Source organism: Pygocentrus nattereri, chromosome 15, assembly GCF_015220715.1.
Source record: "Pygocentrus nattereri isolate fPygNat1 chromosome 15, fPygNat1.pri, whole genome shotgun sequence".
Lineage (NCBI taxonomy): Eukaryota > Metazoa > Chordata > Actinopteri > Characiformes > Serrasalmidae > Pygocentrus > Pygocentrus nattereri.
Genome location: NC_051225.1, coordinates 13,051,008 through 13,070,138, shown reverse-complemented (window position 1 = coordinate 13,070,138; position 19,131 = coordinate 13,051,008). Strand labels below are relative to the sequence as shown.

Below are 19,131 nucleotides of genomic sequence, written 5' to 3'. Positions count from 1 at the left end.
TCGTAGCAAAACTCCTAGATGGTCGTTTTACAGGAGAAAGACACAAAATACAAAAGATTTTATTCCAAGCGATTTTTTGACCATTTCTCTCATTCATCATGAAATGTTCTCACAATATAAAGGCCAGCAGGTGTTTTTAAATGTAAAAAAAAAAGGTTATGTGGTTTTGATATGACATCATACATTTCACGATTACATGAATTTAATTTCATGATGATATGGTCCACAATAAAATTCTTGAGATAATAGAAGAACATTCCTGAACATTAAAAACTTGTTTTTTTGCTTCTCCATTAAAGTTATCAATATTATAGTGATAGTATCACTTTCACCAGCACTGCTTTTGTGTGTAATGAGGAGCAGAGGGAGAAAGTGGAAGGTACAAAGTGGTTCCAACTCGTCAGGATTACTACATCCCTACATGAGGAAACAGGTGAGGTGTAGAGAAAGAATGAGGGTCACTCACGGTGGAGGGCGAGCTGGAGGAGCTGTCCATCTCCTCTGGAGAATCCTCCTCCTCTTCAGGCAGGGTGGGCATGGCGGGGTTGGCCGAAGGGCGAGAGCGGGTGTGAGGGAAGATAAACGGTGTGGGGGACTCTGGGACAACAAGGTAATGAACGTTGGAGGAAGCTTGCTCAGCTGACCCTGAAGATCCACATACAGCTGAGATATCCTGCCCCGGCTGCAAGACAACATCACACACACATACACAAGTTTATATTACTGTTTCTATAACACTCTGAGGACCTATTGTAGGGCAGTGTTCATAAGGCTGCATGACACCTACGTAGGCCTTAACATTATGCCCACTCCTTGTTTCTATGCTCAGTGTCCATTTTATCAGCTCCACTTACTATATAGGTGCACTTTGTAGTTCTACAGTTACAGACTGTAGTCCATCTGTTTCTCTGATACTTTGTTAGCCCCCTTTTACCCTGTTCTTCAGTGGTCAGGACCCCCATGACTCTTACAGAGCAGGGACTAATTGTTTGGTGAATGATTCTCAGCACTGCAGTAACACTGACCTGGTGGTGTGTTAGTGAGTTGCGCTGGTGTGAGTTTTTAAACAATGTGTCCACTCACTGTCCACTCTATTAGACAAGCCTAACTTGTCAGTCTACCTTGTAGATCAAGTCAGAGACGACAGCTCATCTGCTGCTGCACAGTTTGTGTTGGTCATCCTCCAGTCCTTCATCAGTGGTCACAAGACACTGCCCACAGCTTGCTGTTGGCTGGATATTTTTGGTTGGTGGACTTTTCTCAGTCTATCAGTGACACTGAGGTGTTAAAAACTCCAGCAGTACTGTTGTGTCTGATCCACTCATACCAGCACAACACACACTAACACACCACTACCACCACGTCAGCATTACTGTAGTGCTGAGAATGATCCACCACCCAAATAGTACCTGCTTGGTGAGGGTCCATGTGGGTTCTGACCACTGAAGAACAGGGTAAAAGGGGGCTAACAAAGTATCAGAGAAACAGATGGACTACAGTCTGTAACTGTAGAACTACAAAGTGCACCTAGATAGTAAGTGGAGCTGATAAAATAGACAATGAGTGTAGAAACAAGGAGGTGGTCATAATGTTATACCTGATTGGTATATAAAATGTAGTGCCAAAATTTGGATCTCCAGTGTTGCTATGAGAAGGACCGCTCCTTTAGAGGTCAACACAGCCAGAGCAGCTGTGCTGCTGGTCAAGGATGCAAATTAGTGTGTCAGAAATTTAAACCAGATGCAAAGTTTTGCACACAGCATTTATTCACAGCTTATTATGAATTCCATTGAAATTAATACAGTACATGGTAATTTTCCTGCTCTCCAACTGCTCCAACAGCTGAGTTGAATCAGGTATGTTTGAGCAAAGAAACAACCAAACTATGCAGGGATTAGGTATTCCAGGTATTGGACACATCTAAACTCAACAGCCCCCCAAAAAGAGAGAAAAAAACATTTTTCATCATGGAGACCAGTTAAAGGTCCCCACAATCTCAAAATCTTCCTGTTGTCCCTCATCTTGGGAACAGTTCATCGTCACAGAGAACTAAATTCCTGCACATACGCAACACGTCAGGAAATCACTCAGCAGGATCAAGCTTAATCAAGATTGCGTGTGGTATGAGATTTGCCTACAGATGGTCGCTGAGGGCAATGTGTCCATCACAGGTCCCGTTCCCTGCCACCCCTTTGCATTCTTTCTTTTATCACCGAGATCCATCTCCTGGCATCTACCAGAGGGGCCTGAGAGGAAATGTGTTTTATCGCCCTTCAGCAAATACCGATTACATTTCAGATACTGACTGTATGTTAAAAAACTGAGTGAGCATTTACCAGTGGTGAACGAAGAACACAAACCATGTACTTGAGTTTAAGTAGAGATACCAAGGTAAAATATTACTCCAGTAAAAATAGAAGTTGCTCCCTTCAGACCTCCAGCTGAGTAAAAGTACTAAAGTATTTACTAAATGTACTTAAGTATCAAAAGTAAAAGTACTAAAAGATTAATTATGGCTCTAATGTCCTGTTATCATTTTTATAACAATTCTGGCTTCATGAACTCATTGTAGGTGAAAATCCTCCAGTGTCTCTCTTGGTAAACCAGGCTTTTAATAGAATGTCATTAATTAGTGATGCTGATGTTTATTAAAATGATCATAAGCACAAAACACTGAAGGTAAACAGTTTCCATCAAGAAGAACCGAGTGGCTCTGAAATCACTTTTTACAAACAAGCAAAGTTTCAGTTTAAGATTTATTTACAACTTAGATACAAGTTTAAGTTTAATAAAAACTGGCTTTAAACTCAGGATCACAATGAGTTCCTTTACTATTTTGATCTGTAGGCCTCTGTTCATAAACATAAACCAGCCCAAACTAATTTACTATAAAATGAAATGGCGTTTATATAAATTCAGAAAAAAGCCGCGTCACGACTGCATATGTGGACATATTTCTATATTGTGCTCTATTTACTCTCCCAAAATTTTACACTGCTGCACTGATGTTGAACCGTGTGCTGCACTGGGTCGTTATGACCAACAGGTCAAAACAAGCTCAAAATAAAGTGACCGCTGTGCCCTGATTGGTGTTCTTGCTTTGTGCTTCTTTCGTTTTGACATGTTACGTTTTTATACACACAGAAACCAAAAGGAACGACAGATTTCTCAAAATGTAGTGAAGGAAAAAGTCAGTTATTAGCCTTTGAAATGTAGTGGAGTGAAAGTAAGAACTTCAGTACAGATACAGGAAAAAAGCTACTTAAGTACAGAAACTAATAACATTTACTTAGTTACTGTCCACCACTGGCCTTTACATGAATGGGATTTAAAAAAAGCCTACAAACATCACCATTTGACTGGTCATCATCGAGACAGGGTCAGTGATTCCTAAAGAAGATTTAAAAACCTATAAACAAGAGCTCCTAGTGGGAGGAGAGCAGAATGATCATAAAGCTGCAGTTATCATGTCGCCCATTTTACTCATGCATCGACAACTTCTTTAAAATATGATCATTCAGCTGAGAAACCCATCTGTCTGTAAAAGTTAGGCAAAAGTACAGCTTTCTGGGAGTTGGGGGGATGAAAGAGCAAGGCCAAGTTGGGAGACTGCTTCGTGCTCCCTGAGGAATGCATTCCTAATTCCATTAAATCTATTCTCATTTCGTCCGAGTTCTACAAGAAGCTATCTTTGGCTTGATGTTAACCCAAACAAAGTGGGAGACACTGTTTCTATCTTCTTAGGGATGGAAATAGATGGATAGTATGATAAAAGCCAGTGAGCGAGAGACAAAGAGAGAAAGTAAATGAATTTCCTGTAAGACAGAAATATCATGTGACAACCGAGTTAAATATCAGTCCAGGCTTCATGATTCAGGACTGTACAATGCAAAAGACTGTGAGTAAATGAAAGGTCAGCAATGACACACTCATAACACCAGGAAATCTAAATGTATATCTCAAATGTTTGGAAATGACAGACCAGCAAGTAACATTCCTATTTCCTTTAAACTGAATAAACAAAGAGTGATTGGCTGGGAAGATATCACTGCATCAGTGCCTGAGCCAAGGATAATAATGTTAGACAAGCTACCGATGAGAGGACAGCGGGCAGAGACAGTGCTGTATTTTCTGACCTGAAGCCATCATCGCTTCTGCTGCAATGCCTAACTTTCCCCTGCTTTGCTCCTCACTGACCCTTTCTCTGCTCTTCTCCATCCAACATTCAAGTGGGCTCCTACTCCTTCACTTTCCTCAACTAGGGGTCTCGGGTGAAACCTGAAGCCTAGCTGAGATGCATCCCTTAAAAGGAAAAGCTGCCCTTCAGAACACATTCTCTATGGACTCAATGAGATATAGACATATCCAGCCCGGGCAGGGAGCATCATACCATTAAGTCCCCTTTCAAACAAAGATATTAATAATCACCAAAGGCCTGAGATCAGGATTCAGTGAGGAGCTTGAAGCATGTCTGTTAAGAAGTCTTATCACAAGGGAGCTTGAGTTCGTCTTCTGTGCACATCATTTCCGGTCAATCGCAAAGCTAATTAAGAAGGCAGCTGAGCTGCTGTGCAGCAGGGTTGTTGTTTGTCTGATGACAGATAGAAGACCGACCGGAAGCCACAGAGCTTTTGGTGGGTCCGCCTTATTCTGCAGCCTCTCACCATCGTAGTAGAAGATTTTAAAGTGTTCATAATTTTAACAGTGAAATATACTGTGGGGTGTCAAACACAACGAGAAGCAACAATGAAGTAAGCAACTTTTTTTACACAATAGTCTTTCAAACAGAAAATGCATGCAAACTAAGCAAAACAGTTTTTACTTTAAGATTATCTTTTAAAATTTGTATTTGTTCATTAAAGCTGCACTATGTGAGATTTGGGAATTTGGAGACCTCTCTGGCAGAAATGTGTAATTGCATGCAACGTGCTGAACATTTTGTAACGTGTTGTGCTTCAGAACCATTCTCTGTGCTGGTCTGCAAAAACTCTATCAATTTCAACCAAAAAATTACACAGTGCAGCTTTAATTCATTTTAAATAGTGCTTTCCTAAAGACACCAAATACTGACCTTTAGTGTTCCAGTAAAATCCGCAGGCTGTGGTTGACAGGCTTGGACAGAATCGGTTTCTGATGCCTCAGAGCTTTGCTCCTTTTCAGATCCTAACTCTGCAGCTTGACAAATGCAGCTTTTCTGTGGTGCCTTTAAGACCTCATTGTTTTTTGTGTCTTCTTGCCTCCTCCCACTGACTTCTGGTTCTTCTTTGCTGCTTCCGCTGCACTTTAAAGCACCTTCAATCAACCTTAGGTCAGTTGTATCAAAAGCCCGATGCTCTTTTTCTGAAAGATGTCCTTTTTCCACATGCTCCGAGATTCTACTCCCTCCTCTAGGCTCTAATTCTGAGCTTCCAGAATTTGCTGACTCTTCTTGGCTCCTTCCACTGTCCTCCTGCTTATGTCTGGGACATTCGTTCCCCTCAGGGCTGGCGGTTTGGCCACTGTCACCTTCCTCTAGTACAACTGCGTTGCTCTTACTTTCTTCAGACTTTGATAGAGAGCCTTCACCACAGTCTGGCTCCTCTGACCTGAAGTAGAACAAAAGTAGTGATTTCCAGGGGAGATGAGTTTAGAAAGCAGTGGTGGACAGTAACTAAGTAAATGTAATTTGTTTCTGTACTTAAGTACGTAGTACACACTCATTTGTGATCCTGAGTTTAAAGCCAGTTTTTATTAAACTTTAACTTGGAACTAAGTTTCATTCATTATTTTTTAGTACTTTTACTTTTGATACTTAAGTACATTTGAAGGCAAATACCTTTGTACATTTACTCAAGTGGAGGTCTAAAGGGGAGAACTTCTACCTTTACTGGAGTAATATTTTACCTTGGTTATCTTTACTTTAACTCAAGCACATGATTTGTGTACTTCGTCCACCACTGTTGGAAAGTAGCTGCCTATGTAAGTACCAAACAGGTCATATTAGAAGCAATTTGTCACTGTGCGTAATCAACATAACAGTCAGCAGAGCCATATCCTGTTGCATTACCTAAGAAAAATGTATCTTTGTTCAAGTGACAGATGGGCCTTTCATTCTAAACTAAAAGCTCTCTGTGGATCTGTGGATTTTTGCAGGAACTAGTAGAGAGCAACAGTAATTAATTGGAGCTTTGGTGGGTGACAATGTAAACTCTACTGTTTCTGCACAGTCTCACCTAGCACTGGCCCTTTTGGGCCCAGGATTTTACATAAACACACACGCGTCTCGTCCTGTAAGAACTGGAAGAATGTAAACACTGACCCGGTTACATTCTCCCACGTGTGACTGTGCGTGAGCTCCTCGCAGGCAGGGCCCAAGAGAGGGGAAGTTTCCGGTAAACGGCTGTGAGCCGCAGCAGACTCTCTCTCACAGGTGTTCTGTTCTGGTGGGCTCTGGTTGCTAATCAGTCCCACAGGAAGACAATCTGACACAGAGGAACCAACATTGTTAAAAAAAAATGGACATCATGACGTTTGGTCAAAAGCATGCTGCCCAAGGGTGGAGTCAAGGAGTGGCCAATGTCACCCTGAAGTGAGATGACATCTCCCTTCTGGCCCAGTAATGCAAACTGAGACAGTCAATGAAACTGTGAAAATGATTAGGCTAGATTTTACACAAAGACTCTACAGCCAGTAAAGTTACTAACCAATTAAGTGGGTTGATATATAACTCTACAGCAAAGAAGCTTGGCCTACTCTGAGTTGCCTAACGCTCATGGCTATGAGCTCTGTGAAGAAACAACTACGAGTTTCAAGAGAAAGCAACAAATTGTAAACAAACCAAAAGTAGGAAAAGATGAGTCATATTTTGGCCTGAACATTGTCAAATTATGCTATTCATTTTACTAATGCCAGCAGCTCACACAACTAAGCGTTCTCTCCGCAAACACTTCATAAGTTAACAACAGCTAGTTGGCCTCAATAATCATTGTTTTGATCATTTTATGGAAACACATTTAGCTACCATGTTCTCATGTTCCGAGATTATATTAAATATCAGGTTTTTCATCCAATATTTTTTGTGAATTTTGGGGAAAAAAAAACCTGAATGGAAAAAGAAATCTGAAAAACACCCAAATATCTCAAAAACAGTTGGAAGAGGTGAAAAAAGTTAGTACATTGCTAAAGCCAAACAAAAAAAAAGTGATGGAAAATTGTTTTTCAAATAAACCATGACGTATCCAGTCCATAGGTCACATGAATCCATGATTCCTACAGACGATCTGATTGTGGCGTTGTCACGATTGGCCCCTCCCAGTCCTCCATGTGATTTTGTTTACCTTTGGTCTTGTTCATGTGCTTCCTTGTTTTGATTCTTGCATCTTCTGCCCCCTTTTTTCTAGACCCTGCCCTTGATTGTTTTCACCTGTGTCTTGTTAACCCTCGTTGTTCTTTTATTTAAGCCCTGTGTTTTCCATTGTTAGTTGCTGGTCGTTGTATGGTGTTTCTTCTGGCCTCCATTGTGTGTCTAATCTGTGTTCCTTTTATGTCTGTCTCTCGATCTCTCCGTGTTGGCTCTTTAACCCTGGACTGTTTAAACCCTGATTATGGATTTGCCCTTAATACATCTCGCTTCTCTCAGCATATGCGTCTGCCTCATCATTGCTCCCCTTTGTTACAGGTGCAAAGCTTTTTGAAGGTTGCTTTCGACATTCTGAACTGCCTAACCCAACACTGGTTTGAAAAAATGGCTGTGCACAGTGTGCTAGCAGAATTGTCTGGTGCGCTTGGGTTCCCACATGTAAGCTGGATGTCCTCGGGGTAGCACACAAGATTTCAGCTCTTTTTAGGCAGACAATTGTCTGTCCTGCCCAGCATCTCTGAGCTGCAGACAGCAGAGCTGTAAAAAGATGCCAAATGGTTGTAAAGATCATTCTAAATCTGTCCATTTTGCTTGTTTCAATGCAGTCCCTAATCATGGTAGCTCACATCATTGAAAGTGGATGTAGTGGATGGAAACCCAACTTGATTTGCCTTTTTCTGCCAAAATTTCGTAAGTGTGCATATCATTTGTGAAACGTTTGAATGGAAACTCAGCCAGTGGAATGTTAACTTACCTAGCAACTTGCTTGTTTGCTTTGTGGAAAGACATTGCTAGTTCATTACAAAAGCAATCCGAGTAAAATTATAATAATATGGCCTTTAAGGTGACTTAAGGACCTTTTACAGAGCATCCAAAAATAGGCCAAACATAAGAAAAACAAGGGTGCCAATAGAATAGAAGCAAATCAAACAAAGAATTGGAGCAATGGTCAGCCACCCTTCTCCTGGAGATCTACTTTCCTGTGGAGTTTAGCGTCTAACCTGCAACTGACACACTGCCCTGCCCACTTACCTAACACTAATGATTAGTGTAAGATGAGGGGGTCAGCAGCAGGTTAGATGTGAAGATCTTTGCACTAATGCTGATCCAGCCAATCAAGGACTTCTGAAGAAGTTCATTAGATAAAGTAGGTGTAGTAAAGCGATTTTGAACTAGATTTCACAGCCAGGTCAACCTCCAGGACCAATGTTGGTGGGGGTTGGTGGCCACTGACAGTGGTGGACAGCTACTAAGTAAATGTAATTAGTTTCTGTACTCAAGTAGTTTTTTGTGTATTTGTACTGACGTTTTTCCATTTTGAGTGACTTTTTACTTTCGCTCCACTACATTTTGAGAAATCTGTCGTTCCTTTTGGTTTATGTGTGTAACACCACATAAACACAGAACACAGAACACCAATCAGGGCACAACAGTCACTTTGTTTTGAGCTTGTTTTGACCTGTTGGTCATACCAACCCAGTGCAGCACACGGTTCAACGTCAGCGCAGCACAATATAGAAATATGTCCACATATGCAGTCGTGACTGATGCGTCTTTTTTCTGAATTTATACAAACACCATTTCATTTTATAGTAAATTAGTTTGGGCTGGTTTGTGTTTATGAACAGAGACCTACAGATCAATATAGTAAAGGAGCTCATTTGTGATCCTGAGTTTAAAGCCAGTTTTTATTAAACTTAAACTTGTAACTAAGTTGTAAATAAATCTTAATCTGAAACTTTGCTTGTTTGTAAAAAGTGACTTCAGAGTCACTCGGTTCTTCCTGATGGAAACTGTTTACCTTCAGTGTTTTGTGCTTATGATCATTTTAATAAACATCAGCGTCACTAATTAATGACATTCTATTAAAGGACTGGTTTACCAAGAGAGACACTGGAGGATTTTCACCTAAAACGAGTTCATGAAGCCAGTCTTGTTATAAAAATGATAACAGGACATTAGAGCCATAATTAATCTTTTAGTACTTTTACTTTTGATACTTCAGTACATTTGAAGGTAAATACTTTAGTACTTTTACTCAGGTGGAGGTCTGAAGGGAGGAACTTCTACTTTTACTGGAGTAATATTTTACCTTGGGTATCTCTACTTTAACTCAAGTACATGGTTTGTGTACTTCGTCCACCACTGTCCACTGATGTAGAACATAAACAAAAACAATATAAACCGAACAAGCAGGAAAAAGCAAAAAGAGGCAATATGAAGACAATGACTATACAAACAAAAATGAATAAGATGATCAGAACAAAAATAAAAACGGCAACATGCAGACATATGTTGAGAAAATCACATTTTTGACTCAAGTTTTTAACAAAATGGGCAGAAGTCATTGGGCCTCATTCACCAATTCTTAAAAATCACATATCACTGCTGTCAGAACAAAACAATGCATCTCCATTTTTGCCATTTTTCAGTTTTTGACAATCTAATAATACCTCTAGCTCTTTATATTGTGTGTAAATTTTATGGTGAATGGACCAAAAGAAATGGCCTAAAATTGCTTGGAAAAATTCTGGTTCCATTGACTTACATTAGAAGTGAAGTATGTTTTTTCCTTCTCCTGTAAAATGCATGTATTATGTAGCATTATGCAAGTTTTACTAAGATTCTTCATTCACCAGTATTTTCTTATCTGGGATTTGTTCTTAGGTAAGAACAGAATCTACACACACTCAAGATCACAAAGGTGAGAACAAGTCTGCGCTTTCAGAACACGCCATGAATCTAATTTTTTCTCATAGCCTTTCTCAAGCCTTATAAATTTAAGAATACATTTAGGAAGATGTTGGTGAATGAGGCCCATTCTTTTCATAAATAAGCTACTTTGACTATACATGTTGAGCTGAAGTCCAACCTTGCCATCCCATTGTAAAAGTTCTGGCTGTACAACTGATGCCAAGAATGGAGAAGCCATTGAAATCATCAATTGAATTGTTAAATATAGCAGATTCTGAAAATGTGACTCACATCCAGTACCTGTAGAAGAAGCCTGTGAGATATCAGTGCTGGTGCAATTCACCCACGCCTCAGATGAATCAGATGAGTCAGTAGAGTCATCTGTGTCCTGGGATGCTTCCTGGTTGCTGCAGCCCTGAAACGGAGATGCAGTATTGCCATGGCGATCAAACTGTCAAAACAGTCCATAAAGCACTGCTGCTTTCCCCCTTTGGCCCTTTGCTGAATGGTTGCTGATCTACAATTGGACCAGATCTACTTTGACATTCAAACAGCCATAAAACACAGTTTGGGGTTTGTGTGTTTTCCTGACACTAGCCAGAAAGGATGACTGTTAGTGCTGTCCCTTAGGAGCGCTCAAAGACACAGCATCAGCACAAAAAGGCTTCTTTTCAAAAAGAGATATGAAATCAAAGCAACAGCTCATCTTCAAGCTTCACAGCTGTTCCCAAAAGATAATAATCCAGATAATCTCCAGATCATGTCTTTTCTGTCTGGTACAATAACACATTCTGCACTATACATCATCATCAATGTTTGATAAAATGCCTCTGACTGGAAGTCCATGCAGAAGGCGGTAAGGACAGCAGAGGGAATTCACTTCCTCCCATACAGGACACCAGCACAGACAAGTCGCCGTCTGACCAGTGCTCAGAACATAAACAGAGACCCTTCCCACCCCCACCATGAACTGTTCTCGCTGCTGGCCTCTGGAAGAAGGTCCTGAAGTCTTCAAAGCAAAAGAGCCAGATTCAAAAACAGCTTCTTCCCACATGCCATAAGACGGCTGAACTCTAAATAAAACGCTGCTCCAATTCTTTTTTGATTACTCCATAACTGGGAGCTCCAGTGCAACACACACTTTGTATATACACATTTAAAATGTATTTATCTGTTGATATACAGTACTGTGCGAAAATCTTAGGCACCCAAGACACATTTTCAAAATCAATTTATTTGTGTAGTATGTGTTTATTTGCTGAGAAAAGTATATATATATATATATATATATATATATATATATATATATAAAATAAATAGTGATTTTATGGACGTTAGTGTGTTTGTTTAACCATTTTCAAACCTCTCCTCGAGGAAGCCCAGTATTATATATAGTTAAAGATTACTTTGAGCTCATGATGTAATTGATGATATTAACAAGTCTCTGTGGCGGCTGTGAAGGGGCCAAGAAAAAATATGGACCCAAGAAATTCTTGTTACTTTTTATTGTTTTTATGTTTATTTGAATTATGAATATGACTTTATTCTAATGTATATTGTGATAAACTCACTTTGATTTCAAATTGTTGAAAAATTTGCTTAGATGCCTAAAACTTTTGCACAGTACTGTAAATATGTTTACATATGCTCTACACTTTGCACTGCATTGTATTACTTATTATTTCTTGTTTTTTTCTTTTCTCCCCAATTTACTCTGTGCCAATCCAACGTAATTTCGTTCTAATGCGCACTGTAGGGTGTAAATTTGAATGACAATAAAGTCTGTCTAAGTCTAAAGACAGAAAGCTCATGCTTTTGATGTGAGAAATACTGGATAAAGAACTGCACTAACACGATTGCCAGCAGTCTTGTGTGTTATGGAATAGACTAGTAAATAATAAAGATACAGGTTAGAGCAATTTTTTCAGTAACACTTTACTGTAGGGTGCTGTTCATAAGGCAACATGACACATACATAGGGTTGTCATGACAACTGACATAACCCTACATGACTATTTATAAATGCTTGTTACAATAATTCGTTATAAAGGTTACATTTACCAATTTTGATCAAAGTCGGCTAAAGTAGCCTTTATGACAGATGACGCCTGTTGCAATAAGCATTTATAAACAATTATTTAGGTTTATGTCAGTTGTAATGACAAGCTGTAATGAGTGTCATGTAGCCATATGAACAGCACCCCACAGTAAAGTGTTACCATTTTTTCTTCTATTCAACACTCGTGGAACTGGATGGAATATTACTTGGTACAAAATTAGAAATAAAGGAACTGTGTTGGCAACTTTCTCATTTATCAAGGTACAATCAATGTAAATGTTCCCTCAAAGGTTCTACAGTAGTTTTAAGGTCTGATGGTGAACCTAAAATAAGTTTCTCAGGGTGAAAAGTTTGTATTTGTACCTTTTAATAACCAAATGTTTTAAAACAGAACAGTAAAATAAAAGCCTGGAGACAAGGCAGGGTGTGTGGAGCTTAGAACATTTCATTTCAGTGGATTATGGTTCAGTTATGTTCCCTGACTAAAGGTACTGAGATGAACCCTTGAGGGTCCCACCCCAGTGACAGTTTAGTACCTTTGTTTCTGAGAGTACAGCAGATAAAGAATAAAGAATAGCTGAAGCTGTTTGGTTCTCACTCTGATGCTGAAGCATGTCATGCAGTGTGTCATGTGACCAGCAGCCTTCCAGTTGTAGGCAAACAAACCTAAAAAATGGCTAATTTTGTTAGAGCCTACACAAAATCATTCTACAAGAATCAAACTTATCTCATCTCATCTGTTGTTGCGTCCATCAGATGTAAATGTCTTATTGTATTCTTAAGCCTTAAATCCTTCCAATCACAAGCAAAACTGCCCAGTTTTTAAGCCTTAAAGTATTAAAGCCACAAACAAAACTGCCAAAATTTGCAGTTCTTAAGCCTTGAAGTATTAAAGCCACAAGCCAAACTGCTCAAATTTGCAGTTTTTAAGCCTAAAATCCCTCAAACCTCAATCAAAACTGGACAAATTCGTGGTAGTACCTAGAAAAATGCCTGCATAGTGGCATTGGTTTTGCACTGGCCTTCAAAACAACCCTTTGGTGGTGGTATGAGCCGCCAGCAGGACTCTCGCAGCATGCTCCCCTGCTGAGTGTGACAGAGATGAATATTGCAGTGTAATCGAATCACTCTGATTATTTCCTGCCGAATCCATGCTCCACACGGGCTTCTTTGCCCTTTTTCCCGCTCATTCTTTTTTTTTCTGGTCTGTATGATCTTCTCATTGACCAGAGCTATTTTTATCCCTGGCTTTGTGAAAAAACATTAATCTGGCGAGGACGCAGCAGGTCAAGCCCAAGGGACCCTGCGGCCTCAGGGTCACTTTGCGGTGAAGCTCTCGCTGGGGCTGCATGAGAAAGTGAGTGCTTGCCCCCCACCCCCTCCCTCACTCCCTCTCTCTCTTTCCCCGACAATTATGTAAGCCAGCCCCAGCTCGCCAGATTTGTTTAAAATTTGGTTGGATGAAGCACAGCCAGTTCTGAGCCCACGAGGAAGAGAGGGAGATAACAGAAAAGGCAGGGACATGAAGGAAAAGAGGGGAGCCGAGCTGAAGAGCCAAAGGTCAGGCAGGTGAGTGGCATCCTTCAGTGCCTACAGCTCATCATGCTGTAAATATGGACCAGCGAGCAGCTCTGAAACCGAAAAGCTTCTCACAGTCATTCGTTCAAACAGGCTACAGCTGTCACGATGAAGCCATGCATACACTCAAAACAGATGGTTCTTTAGATAGCACCAAAAAGGGTTCTTCTATTGTTTAAAGTTTGACGTCATAACAATAGCAGAACCCTTTTTGATGCTGTGCTAAACCATTTTCAACAAAGGTAGGCTCTATATAGAACAATATACAACACATTCTCCATCAATCTGAAGAACCATTTCACCATGCAAACCATTTAAGCATTTAAACAGTACTATACAGAACTCATGGTTCAAAACAGAACCGTTCCCTTTTTACAGAACCCTTTTAAAGTGTGTCAGTTTACACTTTAACAGCACTATTCTGGAGCTGCATGTCCAAAAACATCACTTGCAACAATCATGTTCTAAGAAAAGTTCAATTCCAGGTCCAGACAAATATGACAACTTTCAAAAATACCATGCAGAAGTCATGTACAGCTGTTCTAAACGCTCAGCAGTGCAGAAGTCCTCCCTCATCAATTCATGCAAGCTTTGAACAAGCACAAAAAAAAAACCGTTCAGTTGTACATCTATACCTGAAGGTCCAGCGAGGATCTCCAACGCTCCTTCCCCTCGTCTCTACTCTCCTACAACTCTCATCTCTTTCCAGCTCTTAGTTGTTTTTTTTTCAGCTCCCTGGTCCTCAGCGCTCCCTCTCTTTTCCTCTTGCTAACTTTTTTTTCTCTCCCTGCACCAGCCTCTCTTTGACTCCTGGGAGCTTTGACCATTTAAGGAGAAGGCTTCTCTGGGCAGCTACTGCTGTGCTGCGCTCTCTCGCCTGACACTCCAGCGAGCTGCAGCTGAAGAATGGCTGTGTCTTCTCTGTACCATGGCGAGTGGTACCCTGCCCTGCCTGCCTGTTTTGATCCTCACTGTGGCTCAGGAGCCTTCATTTCATCTCAAACACCCTCGAATCACAGAACAGTGTCAATGTCAATGTCAATGTCAATGTCAATTTTATTTTTTATTACATTTAAAAAGTTGACCAAAGTGCTTTACAAGTTTAAAATGAAGCAATAAATCCAAAAGTCAATAAAATAACAAGAATAAAACATAATATAAAGCAACAAATGCAATAAATAGAATACACTAACATGAGATCAGAGACAGAGACAGAGACAGAGACAAAAACCCTGAAAGCTCAGACTGAACTTGAATTAAAAGCTAACGTAAATAGATTTTTAAGTTTTTAAGGAGGATTTAACAGACTGTGTAGATGATATCCAACCATCCCCTTAAATCATCTCCATATGTACATCCCCTAACCTAACAAACATGTCACTGTAGGGGAAGTGAAGAAGGCTTTTGGTAAACAGTAATGCCTGACTACCCATGCAGAGAAAGGCACTCTTGGTATTTTTGGCTAAGCTTCTGCAATATGTGCAAAGCTCTGTCGCCTTTCAGGCAGTGCTTATGCGATCACGATATTTTGGTCGCACACAATCGATCATTTTGTGATGAAGTCAAATGGGAGTCTGATTAGACAGAATGAAGTGACAAACAATCTATTCTAGCCTTTATTCTCAGTTCTTCACCTGTACCTACGTAGCATACATAACATATATCGCTGCTATCGAAGGAAAACCTCATATCTCCATTTTTGTTGTTTTTTTGTTTTTTGACATAATTTGAAAGTGCCTGTTTTTCTTTATATTGTGTGTAAATTTCATGAAGAATGGACAAAAAGAAATGGCCCAAAATGACTTAGAAAGATGTCTGGTTCCATTGACGTACATTAAAAGTAAAGTAGGTGTTTCCTTCTCCTGTAAACTTACTATTTCGACAACAGCGATATTAGTGTCATAGGAGATTCAGAATAATGCATCGTACACTGGCAAAAAGGCTTTTGGGAGACAAAACACTTTTGTTTCTCTATGAAGAACCCTTAAACGGTTGGTTCCTTAACCTCTAAAGCTGCACGCAGCCGTGTACAGTTCTGGGCATTCCTCACTCACATATAGTTCCATGCAAATGTTTGAATACCCCTGGCTAAATGACTCACTTTGTTGACTTTCTCTGCAAAAATAAATGAAGAAACTTAAGACAATTTTCTGCTAAACTTAGTACATCATTTTCTTTTTTTCTTGGTTTGAAATATTGGGAAAAAAATAAAACAAAACAACTGCCAAAACTATAACTTTTGTGTAATTTAAGGAGAATCATCCAGACTGCATTGCTAACCATGTATTTATTACTTAATGACCCTTTAAGGATGTGATACAAGACTTTAAGGAGTTGAAGTGTGAATGTTAATAACTGAAAATTAAACCTGTAATTTAAGAGATTGAGGGGCCACGTTTGGAGAAACACCTGCTCCAACCTGAAACACCCACTGTAAATATCCAACACAGCATTATTGCCCATTATTGGCTGACAGATCACTTTGGGGCAGGAGGATAATTGTTCACTTTGCTTGAGGGCACTTGATCCCAGATAGGATTAGCACAAAAAAATTCCAGTGATTCTCCTTGAATTATCTAGTACAATCAAACAGAGATGGCTGGATTTGGAGTGGTGCTTCTGCCTCGTAACACCCTTCACCTGTGAGTTATTTCCAACCATCTCTGACACATTCGAATTAGTAGTCGGCTTTACACCACCGCACAGCCAAAAGTGTAGGCTACGAACATCTACACATCCACCGCCAGACAAAATAAGGTAAAAGAAGGGAGCGCTTACCTTGTGGCTATTATCCTCAGATCCAGCGTGCAGAAGCGAGCCACCTGTTTGAAGAGAAGCAGTTACAAAGAGGCACACGGGTTCATTTGCATCTCACTGGCCTGTCATGCAAATGACCAAGTGTTAAAAAGCACCAAAATAGCGGCCTTCCCTACACCTGTGACGCACTGGAGGAGGGAGGTTCAGGCGACTGATTGGCAGGTGAGCTTTTCCACACTTCTTTTCAGCTCTTCTCTCTCCCTCTTTCTCTCTCTCTCTCACCCTGTCTCCATATCTAAGGGCAACAATAACCTGGCAACCATTTACATGAGGCTCTTGATCCTGTGGCTGGGAGCGTGCGGCGCACACTGGCCTCATTGTGTTACTTCCAACGGAGCCGAGCAGGAAAAGGGACCGCTCTGCAACTCACAAACACCACTGTAAGTCTGTGGGTCAGTATTTCACTGTAGCATCACCGATACACTCCAAAAAAAAAGCCTGAACATTTCCACTCAATCAGAGCAGAGCCAGAATTTATGTGGATAATGGCCTCTATTAGTGTCAATATATTTTCAGTTTGACAGTTAAACGACCCCCATGGTTAATTTTCTTTGAGAGAATCGTCTAATTCAGAATTCAGGCAAGGGTCAAAGTGCGGCTATGTGAACAAGGCAGGCAGCTCCAATTCATTCATCGGCGAGATCACAGAAAAGCATTCTTTGGTGCTTCAGAAGAGACAAAACACCCTGTAGTACTGCACTGCAAGATGTGTTGTTTATCTGAAGTGTGTTAAGGAGAGCTCTTCAGCGTGATAAATCGCTACCAACTGACATTCAGCCTGCTGCTTGTGCTGGAAATGTAGACACTACAGAAAAAGTTGGAAAAGCTGTGTATTAAGAGCATCATGTTTCTTTAAGGTCAACCCCTAGAACTAGATGCTATGTAGCACTGGAACAACAGTGACCTTATCGGCGTACATTATGACACTGTCTCATCATGAGGAAGCAACTATTAAACTGTGGCCGTTTAGTGCCCTCCAAAATGACCAAAACAAAAGTTGTTTATCATCTCAGACTGATAATATAAAAGCGTGGTGAAATTTTTAAAAAGAAAAACCAAAAATTATTCAAGCAAATGTCACAATTCCTGACACGTACAACTACCCAGCCCTTCATCTAATTTCCAGCCCTTCAGCTAAACGAATTACAACATCATTTCCAAAAAGTTGGGATGGTGTGTAAAATGTAAATAAAAACAAAATTCAATGATCATTTAAACCCCACATTTTACTGAAAATAGTGCAAAGACAAAAAATCTCATTTTGAAACAGAAATGTCATTGTTCATTGAAAAATGTATGCCCACTGTGAATTTGATGCCAACTACACATTTTCAAATTCTAATTACTTGTTATTAATTTTGTAAAGTATTATAATTAGTCTAATTTGAATTGCATATTGTGATTTGTGAAACTTTTATGCTGTTTCTTCCCAACATAGAGTAGTTTACTGTTTCAACACTGCTGTTATGTGTATTTATCTGCCTCATATACTCTCAAATGTTCGACATTAATCAGCTTGCCAACCAATCAGCACCCAGTACAGAAAGCAGAATATATTGCTGCTGTCGGAACAAAACCTTGTATCTTTATTTTTTGGCATTTTTCAGTTTTTGACATAATTTGAAAACACCCATAGTCCTATATATTGTGTATAAATTCCATGGTATTCGGACTAAAATAAAATAAAAAAAAAATGACCCTAAATTACTTGGAAAAAAGTCTGGTTCTATTGACTTACATTAAAAATAGAATAAGTTTTTTCCTTGTCCTGTAAAGTTACAATTTTGGAGATATGAGGTTCTGATCCTCCAACAGCAATATGTTATATGCATGTCATACAAGCTTTAGAATGGATTAAAAGCTCAAAATGACACTAACAGGGGTAATTAGGGTTCTGAAAACTGACTGGCTGAGCCAAGTTTGAAACCACTGTGAAATATTCTGTAGGCCTCAGTGATTGAAGCCTGTCAGTCAAAATGTATCCATATTGCAAGAAAGCATAGAGCACAATTCAAAGTGAATGTTAACAGGCATAACATTATGACCACCTCCTTGTTTCTACTCTCAGTGTCTATTTTATCAGCTCCACTTACTATCTAGGTGCACTTTGTAGTTCTACAGTTACAGACTGTAGTCCATCTGTTTCTCTGATACTTTGTTAGCCCCTTTTTACCCTGTTCTTCAGGGGTCAGGACCCCCATGGACCCTCACAGAGCAGGTACTATTTGGATCATTCTCAACAGTGCAATAACACTTAGTGGACATATTGGTGGCATGTTAGTGTGTGCTGTGCTGGTAGAAGTGGATCAGACACAGCAGTACTGCTGGAGGTTCCCATTCAACGTATGAATTCTGCTGTCTTTCTAGCGTGTCGGTGAGTCTGATGATTACATTTTAAGCACATTGTTACTGAGTACAAATTCGTAGTAGTCATTTTATTTAAACTCATGAATCATCCAAATCCCTGTGTAGATCAAATATCAACAGTAGTCTACCAATTGGCAGATGTAAAACGTGGATGTATGAGAAGGAAATTTAAATTCAAACTTAGCCATTTTGCATATTACATTTTCATTTTCATTTTGATACTGATGTGTACTGTTCATGCTGCAAAGTCAGTCATTATGTAAATCCAGAGTCAACT

The 19,131-nt window shown here is 39.8% G+C and overlaps 1 protein-coding gene across 4 annotated transcripts in view; it reads right to left on the bottom strand.

The window, feature by feature from the left end:
- The window catches only part of mrvi1 (murine retrovirus integration site 1 homolog), a 61,978-nt gene that overhangs the window by 36,612 nt on the left and 6,235 nt on the right, over positions 1–19,131 (bottom strand). For all 4 annotated transcript variants that reach the window (XM_037545512.1, XM_017707272.2, XM_037545511.1 and 1 more), the window contains exons 2-6: positions 16,449–16,492; positions 10,325–10,448; positions 6,299–6,461; positions 5,072–5,585; positions 467–682 (exon numbers count right to left, since the gene is read on the bottom strand). In XM_037545512.1, coding sequence (XP_037401409.1) covers positions 467–682; positions 5,072–5,585; positions 6,299–6,461; positions 10,325–10,448; positions 16,449–16,492 — 1,061 coding nt within the window. The remainder of the gene's footprint in view (positions 1–466; positions 683–5,071; positions 5,586–6,298; positions 6,462–10,324; positions 10,449–16,448; positions 16,493–19,131) is intronic.